The 20,224-nt window shown below is 35.3% G+C and overlaps 3 protein-coding genes and 1 long non-coding RNA gene across 6 annotated transcripts in view; 1 reads left to right on the top strand and 3 right to left on the bottom strand.

Annotated features, from left to right (window-relative positions):
• Positions 1-5,918, bottom strand: part of mybpc1 (myosin binding protein C1) — a 45,928-nt gene extending 40,010 nt beyond the window's left edge. For 2 of the 3 annotated variants that reach the window (XM_067427334.1, XM_067427336.1), the window contains exon 1: positions 5,522-5,916. In XM_067427334.1, the coding sequence (XP_067283435.1) occupies positions 5,522-5,543 (22 nt within the window). In that variant the 5' untranslated portion in view covers positions 5,544-5,916. Of the gene's footprint in view, positions 1-5,521 lie in introns of all 3 variants that reach the window. The other variant, XM_067427333.1, reaches the window with a different exon arrangement.
• LOC137048961 (uncharacterized) lies at positions 1,708-5,597 on the top strand. Its single transcript, XR_010899531.1, has 3 exons — positions 1,708-1,844; positions 4,721-4,860; positions 5,466-5,597. It is a non-coding gene; the product is annotated as an uncharacterized lncRNA (long non-coding RNA).
• A 4,718-nt stretch (positions 5,919-10,636) lies between the features above and the next one.
• Positions 10,637-14,856, bottom strand: spi2 (Spi-2 proto-oncogene). The gene is made up of 5 exons (XM_067427494.1): positions 14,803-14,856; positions 12,719-12,815; positions 11,535-11,665; positions 11,230-11,449; positions 10,637-10,953 (listed from the first exon to the last, which is right to left on the bottom strand). The coding sequence occupies exons 1-5, from the start codon at positions 14,854-14,856 to the stop codon at positions 10,637-10,639; spliced, it is 819 nt and encodes a 272-aa protein (XP_067283595.1).
• An 860-nt stretch (positions 14,857-15,716) lies between these two features.
• On the bottom strand, positions 15,717-17,480 carry spic (Spi-C transcription factor (Spi-1/PU.1 related)). Its single transcript, XM_067428170.1, has 5 exons — positions 17,393-17,480; positions 17,077-17,164; positions 16,785-16,906; positions 16,593-16,698; positions 15,717-16,419 (listed from the first exon to the last, which is right to left on the bottom strand). The coding sequence occupies exons 1-5, from the start codon at positions 17,393-17,395 to the stop codon at positions 15,935-15,937; spliced, it is 804 nt and encodes a 267-aa protein (XP_067284271.1). The 5' UTR covers positions 17,396-17,480; the 3' UTR covers positions 15,717-15,934.
• Positions 17,481-20,224: the final 2,744 nt, after the last annotated feature.

Below are 20,224 nucleotides of genomic sequence, written 5' to 3'. Positions count from 1 at the left end.
GCGACGAGAATAGTTTTTGTGCGCAAAAAAACGAAACAATGACTTATATTGTAATGGGCCGATCTCAAAACAAATTCCGAACGGTTATGAATAAGCGTATTGATTCATGATTCGGATTGCGTGTCAAACTGCCAAACAGCTGCAATCACGTGACTTTAGCGATACGAATCATGAATTAATACACTGATTCATAATGTTTGATACTTTGTTTTGAAATCGGCCCATCACTATACAAGTCGTTATTTAGTTGTTGTTGTTTTTTGCGCATAAAAACAACTTGTGTCGTTTCATAAAATGATTGTAGAATCAGTGTAGTGAGATGGACTTTGTAATGACGTCTTTAGAGCCTTTTATGGGTCTTGAGAGAGGAATTGACATTTTGTCAATGAAAGCCTTTCTGGGCCATCGGATTTCAACGAAAATATCTTTATTTGTGTTTCGAAGGTCTTGCGGGTGTGGAATGACCTTAGGGTGAGTGACATAATTTACATTTGTGGGTGAACTAACCCTTTAATATGATTTTTCCCTTCCGGGGAATTTTAGGAAGAACACTTTGACCAAATTGAACTTGGACCATTGTAAACTCCATCAGGTCTCATGAACTCTTAAAGAGCAACATCTGAGCATTAAAACCTCCCCTTGGGTTAATATACATGATGTAAATGTCAGCAGCCTTGTCTCAGAGACAAGGCTGCTGCTCCCCTGGCATCCCCTGGCATGTTCTTGTTCCCCTGGCATGGGCTGCTGTGAATTCTGTGAGGATGCCAGCCTAGTCTGATCATGGCACAAAAGGATCTCTGTGAAGCACTACAAGAACGACTGCTCCATTCTTGCCCCCCTTGTGTCAGGAGCCAATGTGAACACCTGTGTGTTTAGCCTCTTGATATTTTTGACATTTCAGCTTTCAGTCTCTGTCAGTCCATCTCTCCTTCACCGGGTATTTTCTTCAGTTCAGTGTCACTTCGTTTTGTGTCATGTCCTGTATCACATCGTTTCCTCAGTCATCACCATATCTAGTAGCTAAAAACTCCTCAAAAGTCTTGTCAAAAAGTTAGCTTGAATTCATAAGACTGGGGACACAATTATATAAAACCCTCAGAAATGGAAAGATACATTTATGGTCTAACTAACAGATTATAGTAAAGATTATAATAAAAATATAATTAGTAATCATGATTATATTAATGATCTCCCCACTAAATTATTATTATTACTATATTTAGATGTTAATTTGTCTTTTGAGACACCAAGTTTTATTATAATGTTTTATTATTTCCACATATCTATTTTATCTCTTAAAAAAAAAATATTAAAAAAACATTGTATGCATGAAACTAATTATAATAGTTTTTTTTATATTGAGATGTTTTTGCATGTCTTTTAAGCCACCTAATCTTATTTTATCTCCCTTTTTTGTCTTGTGCTTATTGTGAGAATAGCATTATATAAAATAACTACATTGAGATGTTTTTTTGCACATGAATTAGTCTTTTGAGACACCTAATTAATTTTGATCTCTCTTTTTTGTCTTGTGCATATTGTGAGAAAAGCACTATATTAATATAATAATAATAATACTATTAAATCAAGATGTTTTTGCATGTGAGTTAGTATTTTGAGATATCTAATCTTATTTAATGTATCTCTCTCTTTTGTTGTCTTGTGCACGTTGCCATCCAACAGGTCATGTCTTTTGGACACCTTAGCTCAGATTTGGGGGTGACGTGGGTCCTTCCGCCCATTAAAGAGCCATTTATGTCACCGTTAAGCTAGCTAGTGTGGCGTTCTGCCCGTTTCGAGATCCCCCCTCCCGGCTCATCCAGCAATAACGACAATTCTGAAAGGTATTGTTTTACCCTCGTAGTGCAGCACAACAGTATGCAGGTATGTTCAGCTGTCCCTACTGCTGCCGCGAGGACAGACAGGCACGACACACGAATGCTTGTTACTAGTCCTCCAGTTTAATTTAGATACAAATCAGACCTCATTTATTAAAGAACATTTTCAGCTACATGCTTTTTGATTGATAAGCAAATGCACCGTGGTCAACTTTTCATTGTCACAAACAACCCTGACTGAAAAACCTCCATAATCGAAAGTTTAAGAGGGCAAAGATTCAGCTTTTAGTTTAAGTCTTTTAGTCTTTTTAGTTCATAGTTGTTCTACCGAAAAAAAAATTGTATGTGGAGCTTGTGGTAACTTTGCTGGCACAGACGATAACAGGCATTAGAGAGCAGATGACAGCTTGAATGTGTTGTCTCTTGGTGCTAATTTATGAGTGGACCTGACATAAAGGAATGACACCAACTTCTTTGAATGAGAAAAAAATTGAAAGTGAGACATGCAGGGTCCAAAATTAACACTCGCTCAAGTAAAAGTTGCCAACTGAAAAGTTCCAACATTCACTGTAAACTTAAATTAATTAAATTAAACTTAAATTAATTAAATAAAAAATATATGTTCAATAAGTTATGACAACATGTGTTTTTACATTGTTTTAACTCATCAAAAACTGTTAAACTTTTTTTATAAGTTATACAAGATGCAACTCATTTTTTAAAGTAAGTTTAACACGTGTAACTACGTGGAAATAACTTAAACATTCAAGTTGATTGTACTTAAAAATTTCAGGCTGTGGCTTTTTTTTTTTTTTTTTTTTTTTACAGAGCTAATGTGCATAATTCAAACTTATGGTGTACACCCCATCTTCAAATAAAACATCTGGGGGAATTTTTTTTTTTTTAATAAGATACATAAATGTTATTTTCTCCGGGACTTAATGGTGGCTTAATGTGGAATAGTGTAATATTTCACACATAAAAACACTCTTCAGTGAGTTGCAGGTTTACAGAGAGCTAGAGACCAGGTCAAATATGATGTTGCGCGTGACACAATGACCTGATCCGTTTCCCTAATCCCTATTGCTCCATTCACTCACCATTAGCTGATGAAAAAGTTAATTTTGGACCCTGGATATATGCCGCCCCTCTAAAGTTGGATGGGTTTGGCATGGGGATTCTTTCACCTTTGACCGTATCTTTAAATCATTTGTCAAAGGGCAGCTAATTACACTGAGAGGGCTCTGGAGATAAACTTTCACAGACATGATACACCCTACTAAAGTTTGTTGTGTTTCCTTCCATTGTTGTTTTCCTGTGGGATCCTATTTGTGATGCTGTCATATGTGGAAATAGGTCGTAACCTCCATCCTTTGATATTATTTATCACAGAGATCAAAGTTCAAACAAACAAGAGCTCAGGATTCTCCGCATGATAGAGACATAAAGTCACTGGATGAAAGATAGGACTAACAGAGAGAAGAGAGAGAGAGCAACGGGGATTAAAAGTCTGCTCATTCTGAACTATTCCAGGGGTCTGGAATCCAGTTCCCCAGGGGTCCAGCCCTGTTCATCCCTCATCCAGCCTTTTAAAGCCTGGAGTAAACGCTCCACGGCAACCCCAACCGCCCCGCCCCATCAGCTGTTCCCTCAAATTTACGAGAACAATAATTTTTTTTCCAAACAGGCATGGTCACAAAGTCTAATAGTCTCTCTCTCTAGCTCTCTCTCTCGCCCGACCGAAGTTATTTATGGCAGGCATCTACTGTATATGAAATCCATCGTGCTTAAATATTACAGTTGGCACATCAACTGCTTTCAGACTTTCCATTTTTCAGAGTAACCAATTCAAAGTCTCTTTGTTTGTTACTTGAGAAAGGGTCTTGTTTTTAGGTAAAAATGTTACATTCATACATCCATGTGTCTTTATATATGCATAATAATTATACACAGCACACACACACACACACACACACACACACACACACACACACACGTTATGTGAACACAAAGTTTTATTTTGGATGTGATTAATCGATTTGACAAAATTATTTTGTTTATTTATCTTGTTTTAAAGTGATAATTCACCCCAAAATAAAAATGCAGTCCTCATTAAATCACCCATATGTCATTCCAAAACAGTTTAATAAAAATAAGATATTTTGAAGAATTGTTTTCTTGTTGTTTTTAATGGGAACCGAAAACTGTTACCAACATTCTTCAAAATATCTCCTTTTGAGCTCCGCAAAGGGAAAAAAAAGTTGTACAGATTTAGAATGACATGACAGTGAGTAAATGATGACAACATTTTCATATTTAGGGAAACCACCCCTTTAAGAATATTTAAAAAATGCATTTTTGCCTTGATGATTGACAGATGGTTTCAGTCACCATTTGCAACCTATCCAATATCGTTTCATTTAAGACCTTAAAAATCCGCACAATCTACCGGATGGCATTTGTAATGGGCGACGCGGGCACGTCTGCAAACCATTTACAGAAATTTCCCTAGAATAAACCTCCCTGTTTATGACCGTTTTTATGAGCATCATCAAAATAGCAGCCCCCTCATTCGGCTTCATAATCCCCATTGTCCATTGGTGGATGGATCCTATCCAGTGTGCATATGTTTAGAAGCAGATATCAAAATATGAGTAATCCTCAGACAAATGCTAAAGCCTGACCAAAAATAAGATTTAAAGGTCAACAGTGCTTGTCATGAATAATGGAATATCAATGCATAAGAGCTGTTGTACCCATGGGGATGCAGCTCAAATATGTCAGGCATTATAATAATAATAATAATTTTCCATAACAATAAGAATACAATTACAAGAGCACACACAATGCCGCATCCTCATATTTCTCCATCCATCCATTAGGCAGTGGAAGCTGATCTCTATATCATCACCCCTGAAATATTTGTCCATTTGGAGGCGTAGCATCCCCACTGGGCCATCGGCATTGCATCATCCATCAGAGATGCCTCTGGCACCGCAGTAAAGCTGGGCTCTAGCGCCGAGTAAGTCACCACCATTCCATACCCAGAATCCTCTATAGCTCAGCTGACTGTGCTCTCCTAATCGCCTTGACTATGTGCCATCCATCATAGCAACAGTTATGACAATAGTTGCTTTGTATAAAGTTGTTTTGATCACCTCATCATCCAGCACAATGTGAATTCCAAAGTCGCTTTTTATGTCTGCGTGGGTCATTCTCGTGACTGTTGGGATGCAGCAAAGCAGTACCTACTTCTAACCAACCACCTATACATTATACGCTATATTTTGTAGTAGGTTATAGGCTGCACACTGTTTATTTCATCTCACGCATCTCATAATACACAATTATCTGCATTCACTACTTTCTATTATGCATATGATGTATGTGTGCCAAATGCAGTTAGTTAGGCAAATTCAATGTTAGTTCAAGCCTATTTGCCTCATGAATGTTAGGTTAGAATCAAAACAGGTGAAGCAAATCAACAGCACGGAGAGCTGCTATTAGCATGTTTGTTAGTAATGTTGAGGTGATATCACTCATAAATGATGTTGCTTGTCTTGATTTGGTAGAATGATGAAAACCATGTCTTGCCATCCTAAAACAGTTCTCTACCTTTCGCTCCAGTTTTCCCATCAGACTACAAGATCTGTGGCGTGATGACGGACAGAGTTCATTCTCACCTTTCTTTGTGGGCTCAGGCATGTTGAGCCGTTCTCCGGTGGACCAGGCACCAGTTGTAGGGGTTCAAGGGTGAGTCTAGGCTGCCCAGTGTGTGTGGCAGGGGGTGTCCTTTAGCCAAGGGGTGTTATGATGGAGAAACAGAGGTGAGGAAAGCTGCACCAGAGACTGTGAAAGCCAATAAGGATGAGGGCAATGCAGGAACGTGAAGGAGAAAGTAACAGATCTGGGGATGATGAATAAATGGGGTTTATATAGCGCTCGTCCTAGCCACTCCTCTCTCTCTTTGATAATGGAGCCCAAAAAGATCCCTAACACCTCCCTCCCCTTCTCTCCTAAAGTCCTGGGGATTAGATGTAGCTCTCTGTCTCCTTACCAGCTGGAGTCAGACGGCGAGAGGAGCTTTTGGATAACGTTGCAATGCAGAGAATAAGATGGTATTTTTGTTTTGAAACGGTGGCATTGCTTTGAATATATCACAAAGAGACATAATATTTTTTTATACAGAATGCCTAACACAAGTCAAAATGATAATGTAGAAAAAAAATTATACATTTGTAGTCTATAATTAAATTAATAATGTAAATATATAATTGTATAATTGGCATACCTGTAATGAATACTTGTAATGTATGTTACAATCTTTCATAATGTGTTTTATACAAAATAAAATGTATACAACATTATATAATATATAAAGTAAAATTTCATAAAATAAATTATAAAATTGTTTTATAATATATAAAATATATAATAATATATAAAATAAAATTGTATAAAATAAATGATATAATATATATATAAAATATATAATAAAATATAAATATTTATAAAATAAAATGTGTAAAATGTACAATTTATATATATATATATATATATATATATATATATATATATATATATATATATATATATATATATATATATATATATATATATATATATATATATATATATATATATATATAATATAAACACATCTAAAATATTATACTAACTACTGCCAACGATGTGTTTGTAATGAAGAGACGACCCTGCCAGTGTGTAGTTGATGTGAGTGTTGAATGTGACCTTTTTACTATACCTTGTCTAGGTCCATGTCAAGGGCATTGCCTATTGAGTGAATGAAATAGATATTATCAGGCGATGCTGTCATCCAGGGGTTCCCAGTGTCTAAGCTCCACCCTTTCCCTAGAAGGCCTCTGTGAGATATTTAGGGCTTAGTGAGAAAAATAGGAAACATTCACTTCACCTTTCAGCCAAGTGCCAGAGATGATGTGGATGTAATGTGGATGAGGGTGATCTGAAGACCAGGACTATAAATTCTGTTCAGATGCCTGAGCAATGCTTCTAAAGTCTAAAATTAGAATGCCACCATGAACTCTGACTTTTTGCATATCAAACATGGGAAGATGGTGGGATTGTTGCCATTGTCAAGACTCTAATTATCCTGTTAACGCTTTAATTTCCACTATAAATCAGGCCCTGCTTCTTGCAGAACTGACAACAATTTACAGTGAGTGAGTCCCCAAAGCTTTAATAGTCCTAGCGACCAATTACATTTAATTTGGTTTGTTATTTCCATATAGCCTGACATGGTCATACTCAATTCTAGTCAGAAAATGAACTATGAACTACGAACTGCCCGACCTAAAAAATTTGTGGGCAGGGCTAAGTTTGTCTGGCATCCAGGCTAATTTCCATATGAAATATGTCTCAAATAAGAAAGTTAGTTTTGAAATCCTTCTACTTGAAACTAATACAGAGGTCAATGACATGATGCTAATTAAACCCTTGGTTTCACAGAAAAGGCTCAAGTCTAGTCTCAGACTCAAATGCATGTTTGAGCTGTTTTAACTGAAATCAACTTGCACTGACATATCTTAAAATATGTCTGTGCCATTGTTTTATCTCAAAATGCACTGCAGGAAGTTTTAGCTATAAGGTAGGTTTTTGAAAGATACTTGTTAAAGTAATATCCTAATTAAACAAATTAATAAAGTGTAATCCTGGCTTAATCTGAACCCTGTTTGTGAAACCAGGCTTTAATCTGTTAATTTAATCTATTAATCAATTATATTATCTAATCTATTCATTTTAATCATATGACTTTTCATTAAATTTGGAAATTCATCAAATTACTGATATTTTTTGGTGTGGATAATTTAAAAGTGACACAAGACATTAAAATAATGAAATTATTGAAAAGGAAATATTATTCCTTTATTATTCCTTATTATTCCTATATTCCTTATAGTTAGTGTGGCATAATCCGTGTGCCGAGTAAATCTCTAAAAATATAAAACAATTTATGACATAAAGTTATTTCAGGTTGCAAAATGTAAGATGTGGTGCGACTTTTCTTAACTGATATTTATTATAAACGTATTTCGAAACCATGTTAAACGTATATGAACACAAAACATTTCTAAGAACTTGGAATTCATGCTGTCCGTGAACTTCTACATTAACTGCAGAAATGAATATGGCAAAGACTGAGAAAAAGGTCAACCTTGCAGACGGTCACATGAACGGCAACAAGTAATATAAGATGTTTCTGCTGAGCCAGTAGCATATTATATATTAAACCAGGAGACTTCTTTAGTCCCTTCAGGCTGTTCTTCTTCTGACGGGGTTTAGTCAGAAGTCATTCTATCCGTAGCTACGCTTGCCATCAAATAAATCGTTGTTTAGAATAGGAATTTTTTACAGAAGCATGTCGCACCAAATGTATGGTTGCCTTACCAAAATTAAATTGGAATCTCTTTTTGAACCGGCTGTGTGATATAAGGAGGTTATGAATGTTTTACCACATGAGCCTATCACAAACCATCTTGACTGAGTGGATTTTAAGCATGATCTTTTGGCCTTTATTGGTAGCAGAGCCTCCAACTAGGGTCCCATTTATAACCGTGTGTGTACAGCTCTAAAGACAGGGTGCTGGGGAAGTATCATGTGGGCTTGCCACAATGTTCACACAAAACCATTTGGACCAGACTGGTGGTTAAAGGTTCATGCCGCCCATGGGGATTTAGCGCTCACGGTCACCATAAAAAGCTCAGACGAAAGAGTCAAAGTGGCACCTGCCTGCACAAATGCGCGCACACACACACAAACCTAAACAAAGATGAACAGATATTGTCTCAGAATTTCAGCATCTCATTAAGATTCAGCACGTTCAAGCTTCTCTTTCGTGGAGCAGGCAATTCTTTAGATATAGTGAGCCAGTAAAGCACAAATACTGGCTGCAGAAATAGATTTCACTCCTCCCCGTGAATAAAACACTGTGGGATTATAAAGGGAGAGAAATGCCATCTCTGAATGGCAAATTACCATGTGTGAGAAGCACCCTGTGGCCGGTCAGTCAGTCAGAGAGAACACACCAAGAATGTGTCTTTTAGTTGGGTGCTGTCAACAGCTCTGGGTCCAACTTCACTGATGCCAGTTCAGAAAAAAAACTCAGCAGCTGCAGTGGCTCCAAAAAGCATTTGAACACTTAAGCTAGGTTTAATAATTTATGGATTTTATTGCAGCATACAACAAAATCTCAAACCAAGTGTCATTTATTGTAAAGACAGCGTGTATATTTAGCATTTCACAAGTTAAAAGGTTAATTATGCTCAAAATGTTGAAAAAAAGTGATTGTTTGACTTTATACATTCACTAAAATGACCTAATTGCAAAAATCATAAAAAGAGAAAAGAGATTAATTGTTTGCAGATGTCACTTGTTTTGAGATTTCAGTGTATCATGCAACAATCATATTTTTTTTTTGTATGACCCAGGTTTGACCACTAAATTTGGACCGGCATTGTTATTATGCTTTTAAATAATAATTAAAAAAAACGATTACAAATAATTTATGTTGATTAATTAAAGTTCAAATAAAATACAAATAGATTAAAAATTACAAATGTTGCCATTGCAACTAACTGTAAAAAAGAAATGTTGCCATTGAAGTACTAAACATATATAGAAATATAAAAATGACAAAAGCACATAATTTAATTATTTAAAAAGATTGCCTATATATGCAGATGTACACCAGTACAATTTTATTTACAAAACAAGTTTATAAAAGACACCAAGACATTAAATGCATCAAGATATGACCAATATAAAAAACATGAAATTGACAAAAGCACAATATAATTGCTAAAACTTAAACTAAAATACCTTGATACTAGTAATAGTATATAAATAATGCTAAAATAAAAGTATAACATTACTGAAATAATGAATTAGTGAACTATATAGAAATAGTGAAATGTATAGAAGATGCTTAACTATGATTTTTGCAGATGTGCACCCCCCGTCCCATGAGTTTGGTTAATAATCAAGTTCAAAAGCAGAAGGAAAAAGCACATCTGTAGTGAGTCAGTCAGTGACAATCAAAATACAAGAAGTATAGCAGCTTTGCCACCTACTGGAAACAAAGGAGCGGTGCGGGAAGAAGACATTTAGTCTGTTTTTTAATCTGGTTTGGTTGCCAACTGCCATTTTAAAAGCTGATTAAAATTGGACAAATATCAAAAGAAAATTATAATAAGAAGACATAATGTTGATTGACACACTTTAAAGGGACAGTTCACTTTAAAATGAAAATTCTGTCATCCTTTACTCACCCTCAAGTTGTTTCAAACATATAAATTTCTTAATTCAGCTGAACACAAGGGAAGATATTTTGGAGAACGTCAGTAACCAAACAGTTAACTGGAGCCATTGACTTCCATAGTTGGAAAAAAAAATACTATGGAAGTCAATGGTTCCAGCTAACTGATTGGTTACTGATGTTCTTCAAAATATCTTCCCTTGTGTTCAGCTGAAGAAAGAAATTCATAAAGGTTTGAAACAACTTGAGGGTGAGTTAAGGATGACAGAATTTTCATTTTAAAGTGAACTATCCCTTTAAGCATCAATGTACACAAAAAAACGGCAAAAAGTAAATCATTTTGGTTACGATTTGGTTAGAGTGTTATATAAAACCCCAGAGTTCATCACCTTCTTATGAAACATAATTGAACAAGAAAACATTTGAATCTAATTTTACCCTCCTCCAGTTACCAAGGCAATTAAGATATCATGAGAGTAACACACTGGAGACAATCATTCAGCTCTCATTTCGATGCTTTCTTTAAACCATGTTGACTCTGTAAACTAGAGAGGGTAGGGACACTGAACTGGTAAGTCAGTTTTTTTTTCACTTTAATGATCTCCCCCGAGCGGGCATAATTTCGTAGGGCACGAGACATTTTCTGGTAGGTCATGGGCATTCTGTTGCCTTTCCTCTTGCCCCATAGCTCTGCCACATGCTCCTTGTGCCTGGCGGAAAAGCGGAAGACGCCGTCTGAACCCGGGACCCAGGACACACAATGGGCCATGCCTGGGTCCTGCAGCGTCTCGAACAGGAAGTGGAAAAGACGCAGCTTTTTCCCTGCAATCATAGAGACGATTGCATGTGTGAGCATGAAGGGGTGGGCAAAGGCCTATGGAAACTATTTCCCATAAAAGAGCTTTGTATTATGATAGGCGTAATTAAGATAAGCATCTTTAAACATCAGTGGTGTACACAAGACCAGAGAAAATGAGAGAGAACTGAGATTCTATTTGGCAGTTATGGGTAGGACGAGCCACTCCCGAGCTGCAGTTCCCCTAGGTTATTCCTCACCTTTGAGATAGCATCTAAACAAACCACAAAAGCAGAACTGACCTTTCTCTGCAGGTGTAATGCTGGGCAATGATTCGGCACACTTTTCAGGTGTTGTGTTCAGAGTTAAAGGTCTCTCTGGTCCCTTTAGGGCATTTAACACTCGCCGGTCGGGTGCATTCTGAAGGGCCGAAGACTGATCGACTACGGTGGTGCTGTTGCAGTTCACCCCGCTGTCCGTATACGAGTCAGATCCGTTGGCTTTGGCCAGAAATCCCACAATCTGTTCATTTGACAAAAGCTCTTGGTTTTAAAATAGCAAAGAATGGATACAAGAATGACATGAAGTGTCGAGCTGAATAGCTCACCTGGTCAGAGAACTCCAGCTGGGACTTTTCTTGTTCTGAATCTGACACATTTCTGAAAGGCTCCTCACCAGGTAGCTTTTCTTCAGAAGTGCTCGTAACTTCACCAGTCGACATGGCACAGAGATTCCTCACTGCCATTGCATTACAAAAAGAGTTAGTGGTGATAAACAGGCATCATTACTGCTAATGTCAGTGTTTTTTGTTTTTTTTTGTCCATGCAAGTAAATGGGGTCTAATTTTTTTGGACAACGTTACCTTATGAAAAAGAACTAAACTTTAGCATACTTTAATAAAGAGAACTTAATAAGAATACTTAAGAATAAACATATATACTTAATATATAAAGGTTAAGTGCAAACTCAATGTGATGTTTTCAGACACTTGATTGTGTTAACTGCAATTAAATGAATATGAATTGCAGTTTAAATTTATACTGAAGGCAGTTAGCTAAACCCTAGTGTTTTATGACCCGCTTAAGTAGGACTTAAGTACATCTTTATGTTATTTTAATGTACTGACAATGTTTAACTAAAATAAACTTTTATGTAATTTCTATTGAAACGTGTGTGTCATGTATTTAAATATGTTTATAATTACACATGTGTTGTGCTCAAGTATGGGTTTAGTATGTTAGTCAACACTTCAGAATAAATGTGCTTCTTTGAAGCATGGCAAAATGATTTAAAATGTACTTTAAAGTAAAACTTTGACTATTAGAAGTTGTTCATGTCAATTTAAGATTATTTTTAGTGATTTCATTATGTGCTTTTGTCATTTTATTAGTTAAAAAAAAACATATTATTTAGGTTTATTTTCATTTCAGTTTTAGACTTTTTTACATTTATCTGCATTTAATAATGTACAATTTTATTGCTTTAACTTATTTCAGTTTATTGCCAAGGCAACATTTCTTATTTTTTGTTTATTTTAAGATTTTTATATTCAATATTTATATTCTATTTTATTTCAGAAATGTTTTATATAATTTTTTAGTGTGTTAAGAAAAAAATAAATGCTTTAATTGCATGGATGAAAATATAAGAAAAAAAAATCTTAAAAATATAATCTTTTGTGGTCTGCAGATGAAAAAAAGTCATGCATGCTTTGAATGACATGAGGTTGAGTATATGATGACAGATTTGTCATTTTTTTGGGTGAACTCTGCCTTTAAGCTTCTTTCTTACTGTTCCATAGTGATTTCCTTTGAGATTCCTGCCTGTAGTGCTCCTCAAGAAAATCCAGAATCACCTCCAGATCAGTTTGATATTCCTGCAGACTGTTCTGGTAAGAAATACAGATTTTTATCTCATACACAAATGGGCCCCCCAAAAGTATTTGGTTAGATATAATATATATATTGACAATGATACATTTAAAGCTGTCCAAATATGTTTTGGCTCCACTGTAGAGTAAAAAACATATAACAACTGGAAAACGTATCAGTTCTTACCATGTTAGTGTTACAGATGTGATCCTTATTGAAAAATAATGCTGTTTCAATGCTGTTCTCGCATGAATGAATAACCAATAAGTTAAAAAGACCGCTTTGTTACTATTAGTGTGCTTTAACAACAAAACTCTTGTTGAAATGGTGCAGACTCGTTTTTATCAGTAACAAGGGGCTGGGGGAGTGAACAGGCCTTTCTGGAATGATCTATGACCGTACATAAATAACCAGCCATCTTTTGACCCAAAACCACAGTTTCTTTCGGTCCAAACACACACACACACACACACACACACACACACACACACACACACACACACACACACACACACACAAACACACACACGCCGATCTTGGTCTAACACACATCTCTAGCATCCACCTTTATGGAACCAGTAACCACATCCTCTTCACTCTTAGAGATAACAACCACAACCACCTAACAATGGCACGCAGGCTCCACATTAATACACACATTCCTTTGTGCTGAAATGATAGAGAAATTTGAGTTCATGAACAAAATATGAAAGCAATATATATGAGAGAAATGCAATGGTTAAAACTTCAATCATAAAGTCTAAAAGAGTGTAATTGTTACGAGACAAGTGTTTATTGTCCATTATGGAAATTATACAGCAGCACTATATTAGTGTATGATTGCTATCTTACAAAGAGGAAGGTGATTTGAGATCAGTTTGTAATATGACACACAAAGCAGTCACAAACAATCTTCTCTCTGTGAAATTAGATAAGCTTGCCCCAATGCATTTGTAAAGAAATCAGCGCAGACGTTTATACAGCGGGCTTTAAGTGTACATACAGTGGAGAGTTTAACAAACAAATGCATTGGGTTTTTCAGCAAACTTTATTTAAGCACAGAACCTTAAAGTTATTACTAGAGTTATGTTATATAGAGTTATATTATACTTGAATTATATAGTTATATAATTAAAGTTAAACCTTAAAGTTGTAACTTTATTTAAGTTACAATACCTTAAAGTTACATCTTATGTAAACATGTTAAAAAAAGCAGATATAAATACAGTATGAAGATATACCTTGATAGAACTCTAATGGTAGATAAACAGTGGTCCCAAAAAAATATATGGACAATTTTAGGCACTTGCATTAATGTAAGATTATTTCATTGCATATAAAATATTTAAAAAAAATCTTACCTTTTAATTTGCAGTCACCTGGTCCTGGAAAAGTCAGTTTTTATGAAATCTGCATATTTTTCTTCTGTTTAACTTTTTTGGAAAATGTTTTACTTGAAATGTGTGCTTGTCATTCTTTAAAATAAAGGTTATTTGGTTTGATATTTTTTACATAATGCAAAGACATAGGTTAACACCATCGGTGAGTATTTTCTCCTTAAAACTAAAGTGAAAAATGACGCAGTTTTTTTTTTCAAAAACGCAGTTTAAAATCACCACCTGTTTCTTGCATCACAAACTACCTTGTAACCAATCACGTCACCGTTTGTGGGGCTTTAGCATGTCATTTACTATATTCTCTGAAGCCGTGGAGTCTTAAGAGAAGCCAGGTTATCATGGTATTTTTCTGTTGATATGAAAAATCGGGAACATTTAGCAATATAATAGGTATTATAATATAACATATATGACGTATATTACAATGTTTTGATGAACTATATGCCTTTCTCCACTAATGTTATGTTGTTCAAAGTATTTCTAAGGATACTGATTTTCAGAAGGCAGCTGTCTGACTAAAATGGCGAACGGGAACATGGCTTGTGCAACATTAGCAACACATTATTAGCTGTTTGATAACCTAGTCAAGCCATTACTATTCTGATACATTGTAGACGAGCCTGTTGGAGTGAGTGGAGGCGGGGCTCATTTGCATATTCATGATTAAGCAATGGTTTAGTTACATTCAAGCTATTTTAAGGCATGAATAAAAAAATAACAGAAAGAACGTTAAAAATGTAATCACGTTTGTTGATCATGTTTTTGTGATCAAAGATGAGTTTTAAGGGATAACATTATTAACTATAGGGGGTCTTTGACGTTTTTGAAAGGAATCTCATGGTCACTAAGGCTGCATTTGTTTAATCAAAAATATAGTAAAAACACTAATATTATGAAATATTACCATTTAAAATAACTTATTTAAAAATATAATTTATTCATATGCAAATTACTCCAGTCTTCAGTGTCACTATGCTTTAGATCTAATATTTAGTACTCACTTGTTATTATTATGAATGTTGAAAACGGTTATGCTGCATGATATTTTTATTGAAACAGCGATATGACATGTAACATGAGTGCAAGGAGCGCACGACGAATGAGAGTCAAACTAGTCTTTATTTAGAAATTCACATGGAAACGGAGAATAAACAGATAAACAGATTACACAGACGTAAACCATAGATGAGATCGGACAACCAACTAAAAGAAAAAGGGAGTATAAATACTACAACAAATGAGGGAACTAACGAGTTAATGAACTAATAAAACACACTGGTCAAACAGGCAGACAGGACCAAACTACAAACAGAAGGAAGGAAGACAGAACCAAGGAAGACAGAACCAAACTACAAACACACATGGCCAAAACAGAACGTAACTCTGACAATACAATGCAGAATCTTTTTTCTCAAGATTCTGATTAATAAAACGTTAAAAGCAGCAGCATTTATTTCAAATTGAAACTTTTTGTAACATTATAGTCTATTTTTCTGTCACTTTTAATCAATTTAATGAATAAAAGTATTTCATTTAAAAAAAAAGTGAATTTTTTTTTTGAACAGTGTTAAAATCATACATTTACTCATTTCAATTGCACTGTAGGAAAACAGCTTTATACACTTTTATACATTTTACCCAGTCAAGGTTTATCTCAAAGCATCTCCAATCTTGTAAAAGACAGAGTGAGTAACATTTGGAATTTATGGCATGTTAGGGATTGGCTCTTTTGAGAATCGCTAAGCTGAAATGCCTATTTTGGGATCCTCATGCACTGTCAGTACTGTAGCAAGATCATAATCGCCCTGGTAAGAGTATTGGCTGTACCAGTAATGACAGTCTGGGAGAGGAGAGCTGTAGTACACGTGCTCAGCGGAGCCTTGCTGATGAAGGGCCATGTCTCTTGACGAAGGACCCGAGCTGAAGCCTGACAGTGAGCTGAGTCGCTGGAGTATAGCTGGATTAAACTGATACGTGAGCTTGCGACGCACCTTCACAATCTCGCCCGTGCGGCTGTAGTTGCGTAGAGCGCGTGCCATTTTCTGGTAGGTCATGGTCTTGCGGTTGCCCTTTCGTTGACCCCAGCACTCGGCCAGTTTCTCTTTGTTTTTCGAGATGAAATGGAAGATGCCGCTGCCTCGGTCCGTCCACTGGATGGAGTCGCCCATGTTGTCGTCGTGAAGAGCCTCGTGCAGATATTCGTATAACCGTAACTTCTTACGACCTAATGAGGAAGAGAATGTGTTCAGCCGTGAACCATTAAAATTATGTACAGTACGTTTTAGGATATGCACAAGTATGTCTACTTGTTTTATTCCTGAAAATGTTCAGCTGAGATTATTTATACAGTATAGTTATTGCAGTCAGAGAGAAAAATTTTTTTTTTTAATGTTGTACCTTTTCCGTGGCGCTGTGGTAAATTTGAGTAAAATACCGAAGGCTCAGCAGAACACAATGGCCCCAGAGACACGTCTGGCACAATGTGAGGCCATGACTGTAGGGACTGAGAGAAGCTTTTCTAGTCACAAAACACAGGTAAAAGTATCACAACCTAACAGGTGAAACAATGAAAGTGAGTTGTAAACCTACCGAGGATTCATTCCAGTCATACATCGATCCTTGAGGCTCAAAATGAGGTGTGAACTGATAGTATGAGATGGCATGTCTCACTGAAGACTGTTGACTTTCCAAATTCTCATAGCATTTATTTTCTGAAAGAGGCAATCAGCAGAGAATGAGTAATCATCATCATCGTCATAATAGTTTGTAGTTAATTATATTTTTAATGCTTGATAATATTATATAATATAGTTAATTAATTAATATATTACATGTTCAAATGTATTAGATACATTTATATTATATTATTTATTAAATATACCCGTGTCATACTGCCGTATCTGAGAGTGACGCTGAATTACATCAATGGCATCCTGAAAATCTTGATTGATATCATTTTCAAGAGACCCCTGTAAGAAAAAAATAGGCATAATTCAGATTTTCATGCATATGAAATAGCATCTGCATTAAGGTTCTGTCTTGTAATCAAATATGTAAGTAATGCATATGATAAATAGCCTATATATAGCCTAATAAAAGTATAAAATAATGTATGGGTCAACAAATAATCAAGTAAATAAACACTACATAAAACAATTTATAATTATACTAGTACACACTTGAGTCAAATCACTCACCATTCTGGCCTTGGAAAACCTAACACTTCATCTATGTAAAGCTCAACTGTGTTGATGTCTCAGCGCTTATAAGTCAACAGATATTTTGTAGAAGGACTACTGTTTTACTGTCCAACTAAGCAATGCGGCCTGTTATATACATGGGTCCATTTAAATGTGCCACGTCAACATAACATGGAGTAGTCAATGATACTCTACTTCTCTTTTTGGAAATGAAGACCACATAGGACTCATAGTCCCTCTATTCTATAATCTCCATATCCCATCCATGAAAAATGATAGAGAGAATGAGAGAGAGAAGGAAAGAAATAGGGACTAACCCCTAGTTTATACAGGATTCCTTCTCCTTTGTGAAAACATTTGCATTTCTGGTTAGAAGCTGTCAACGGCACTGTGGTTTATTGGTCCTGTAAAAAAAGAATTGAGTGGCACCAAACAATACTGATAATCACAGCAAGAGAAACGCTGGGGAATGCTGGGAAATTGCAGGTGGGACACGTCAATAAAACGTGCGACAGAAATATGGATTTTTATGTTGCTTTCATGCATTTCGTTAAAAAGAAAAAATGGCACCAATTCAACAGTTTTTATTTATTTTAGCCAGATTTTGTGAGTGTGAATAAGTATTTGAAAAAATTCTCCTTCCTTACAAAGCAATCCTACATACAAATAATGTTAAAGATAATCATTTCCTTCTTCCATTCATTTCACATTCATATTAGTGTGCAAAAAAAATCCAGTCCCATTTTAACGCATTTCAATTTTTTTTGTTTGCCATGTATTGTTATAAGCTTCTAAAACATCAGTTAATTCATTGCACATTCTCATGACACGTTTTAAATATCAACTGACTGGCTCCTGAAGTTCCCCTTTCAGGTGTGCAGAGAATGAAAATAAAGAGCCTCACTGATAAAAAAAAAAAAAAAACAGGTACATTTTATGAGACCTCAGCGCTTCATTCGACTGTGTTCTGGTGCATAATCAATACGCTAGAAAAAGACATTTATAGCCCCAAACTGTGTAAAAGCATCACTGACACAAATCATTTTTGCTGGCATTTACATCAACATAGGCTGTTATGTTTGTTGTGTATTTTTATTAGGAAATACAACAAAGACAAATATGAAATATTGTCAGACTTTAACTAATGTAAGTTCAAATCAAACATAAACAGATCATCCACAACAACTTCTAAGCGCGTTTTCTAACAACTTTTACCATCAGAAATTGTAATAATTTCTATTAGTAATAGAGTAATAAAGTTATTGTTAGTAAAAAAAAAGGGGTTTTCTGCTTTCCAAGGCTACATTTATTTGATAAGTAATATTATGAAATATAATTACAATTTAAAATAAGTTTTATATTTTAATATACGTATACTGTTTTAATTTATTGTGATAGCAAGGCTAAATTACTCCAGACTTCAGTGTCATGTGATCATTCAGAAATCCTTGGTTTCAAATATCCTGAATTCTCCTCAAGAAACATTTATTAATATCGGCGTTGAAAACTGCTGAGCTGCTTGATATTTTTGTGTAAACCGTGATAAAAGAATGTCAGGATTATTGAATTCAATTGAATTGAAGTTGACTTAACTTTTTTTTTTTAAACTGAGGAAACCTGTTGCCTTAAAATGATTAAGTAAACTTCATGTGTGATTGAAATGTGTTAACTTGACAATTCCACATAACTTATTTTTTTCAAGTGTATTTCACTACGTTCACTATCGTCAAAGAGGATTGACTATTAGCATATAGTTTGGATTGGCTGTATGGATCTGTTCTGGGCAAGAATTCCCTGCGCATCCATGCAGCCTAGCAATAAACCCCCCTTAGGCTAAACAGAACCGAACCAACATAATGTATTTAAATGTATTAAATAATTTGTGAATTAGTCTGATCCAAGTGGAATCAAATACCAAACCCTGACTGAACGAGAGGAGGAGCTGGGGATAGAGGAGGGTAAATGAGCTCTGGAGAAGCGGGATAGCTGATAGTGAAGGAAGGTTTATATACACTCTAAAAATGCTGGGTTAAAATAATCCAAGCTGGGTTGAAAATGGACAACCCCAGAAATTAGGTTGTTTGAATGGGTCCATTCACTGGGTTCAAACAACCCAATTTCTGGGTTTGTCCATTTTCAACCCGAATTTGGTTGTTTTTGACCCAGCATTTTTTTAGAGTGTATGCATGCTGTGATAGATATTGTATTCATATAGGTAGACGTAATCAGCTGACAGTCAGCTGATGCAAGCTTGAGTGACGTGACCTGCCAGAAGTTAAGTTAGGTGAACTGTGTGTGTGTGTGTGTGTGTGTGTGTGTGTGTGTGTGTGTGTGTGTGTGTGTGTGTGTGTGTGTGTGTGTGTGTGTGTGTTTTAAACATTTTTGAGTAAATTTCACATATGGGATTAAGTAAATTCTACTTAACTAAGTTAATAAATTAGCAAATTATAATTATAACTTTGCCAGTGAAGGGTTGAATGATTTCTACTTTGTTGAAATTTCATTTGAAATACATGTTTACTCGAATTAAACCATGCTTTTAAAGTGTATGTTTTACTTAAAAACATCTAAGTAAATAACATAAAAGATATTGTACCATATCTACATTATAGTAACCCTGCATCTGCACACAAAAACATCAGACAAGTTGAGTACTTTTACTTAATTTTATAACGTTGATATTTACGCTTTAATTTCTACAACTTTGAATTGAGTACTAGAATTTACTTTGTTTTTTTTGTTGTTGCCTGAACTAACTTATTCATGTAAAAATCACATGTTTAAATATGTAGTATTTAAATCACCATTTAATATATACATACAATGTAC

This window comes from Pseudorasbora parva, chromosome 20, assembly GCF_024679245.1.
Source record: "Pseudorasbora parva isolate DD20220531a chromosome 20, ASM2467924v1, whole genome shotgun sequence".
Lineage (NCBI taxonomy): Eukaryota > Metazoa > Chordata > Actinopteri > Cypriniformes > Gobionidae > Pseudorasbora > Pseudorasbora parva.
Note: the sequence above shows the minus strand (reverse complement) of the source record. Positions and strands in the feature narration are given on the sequence as shown.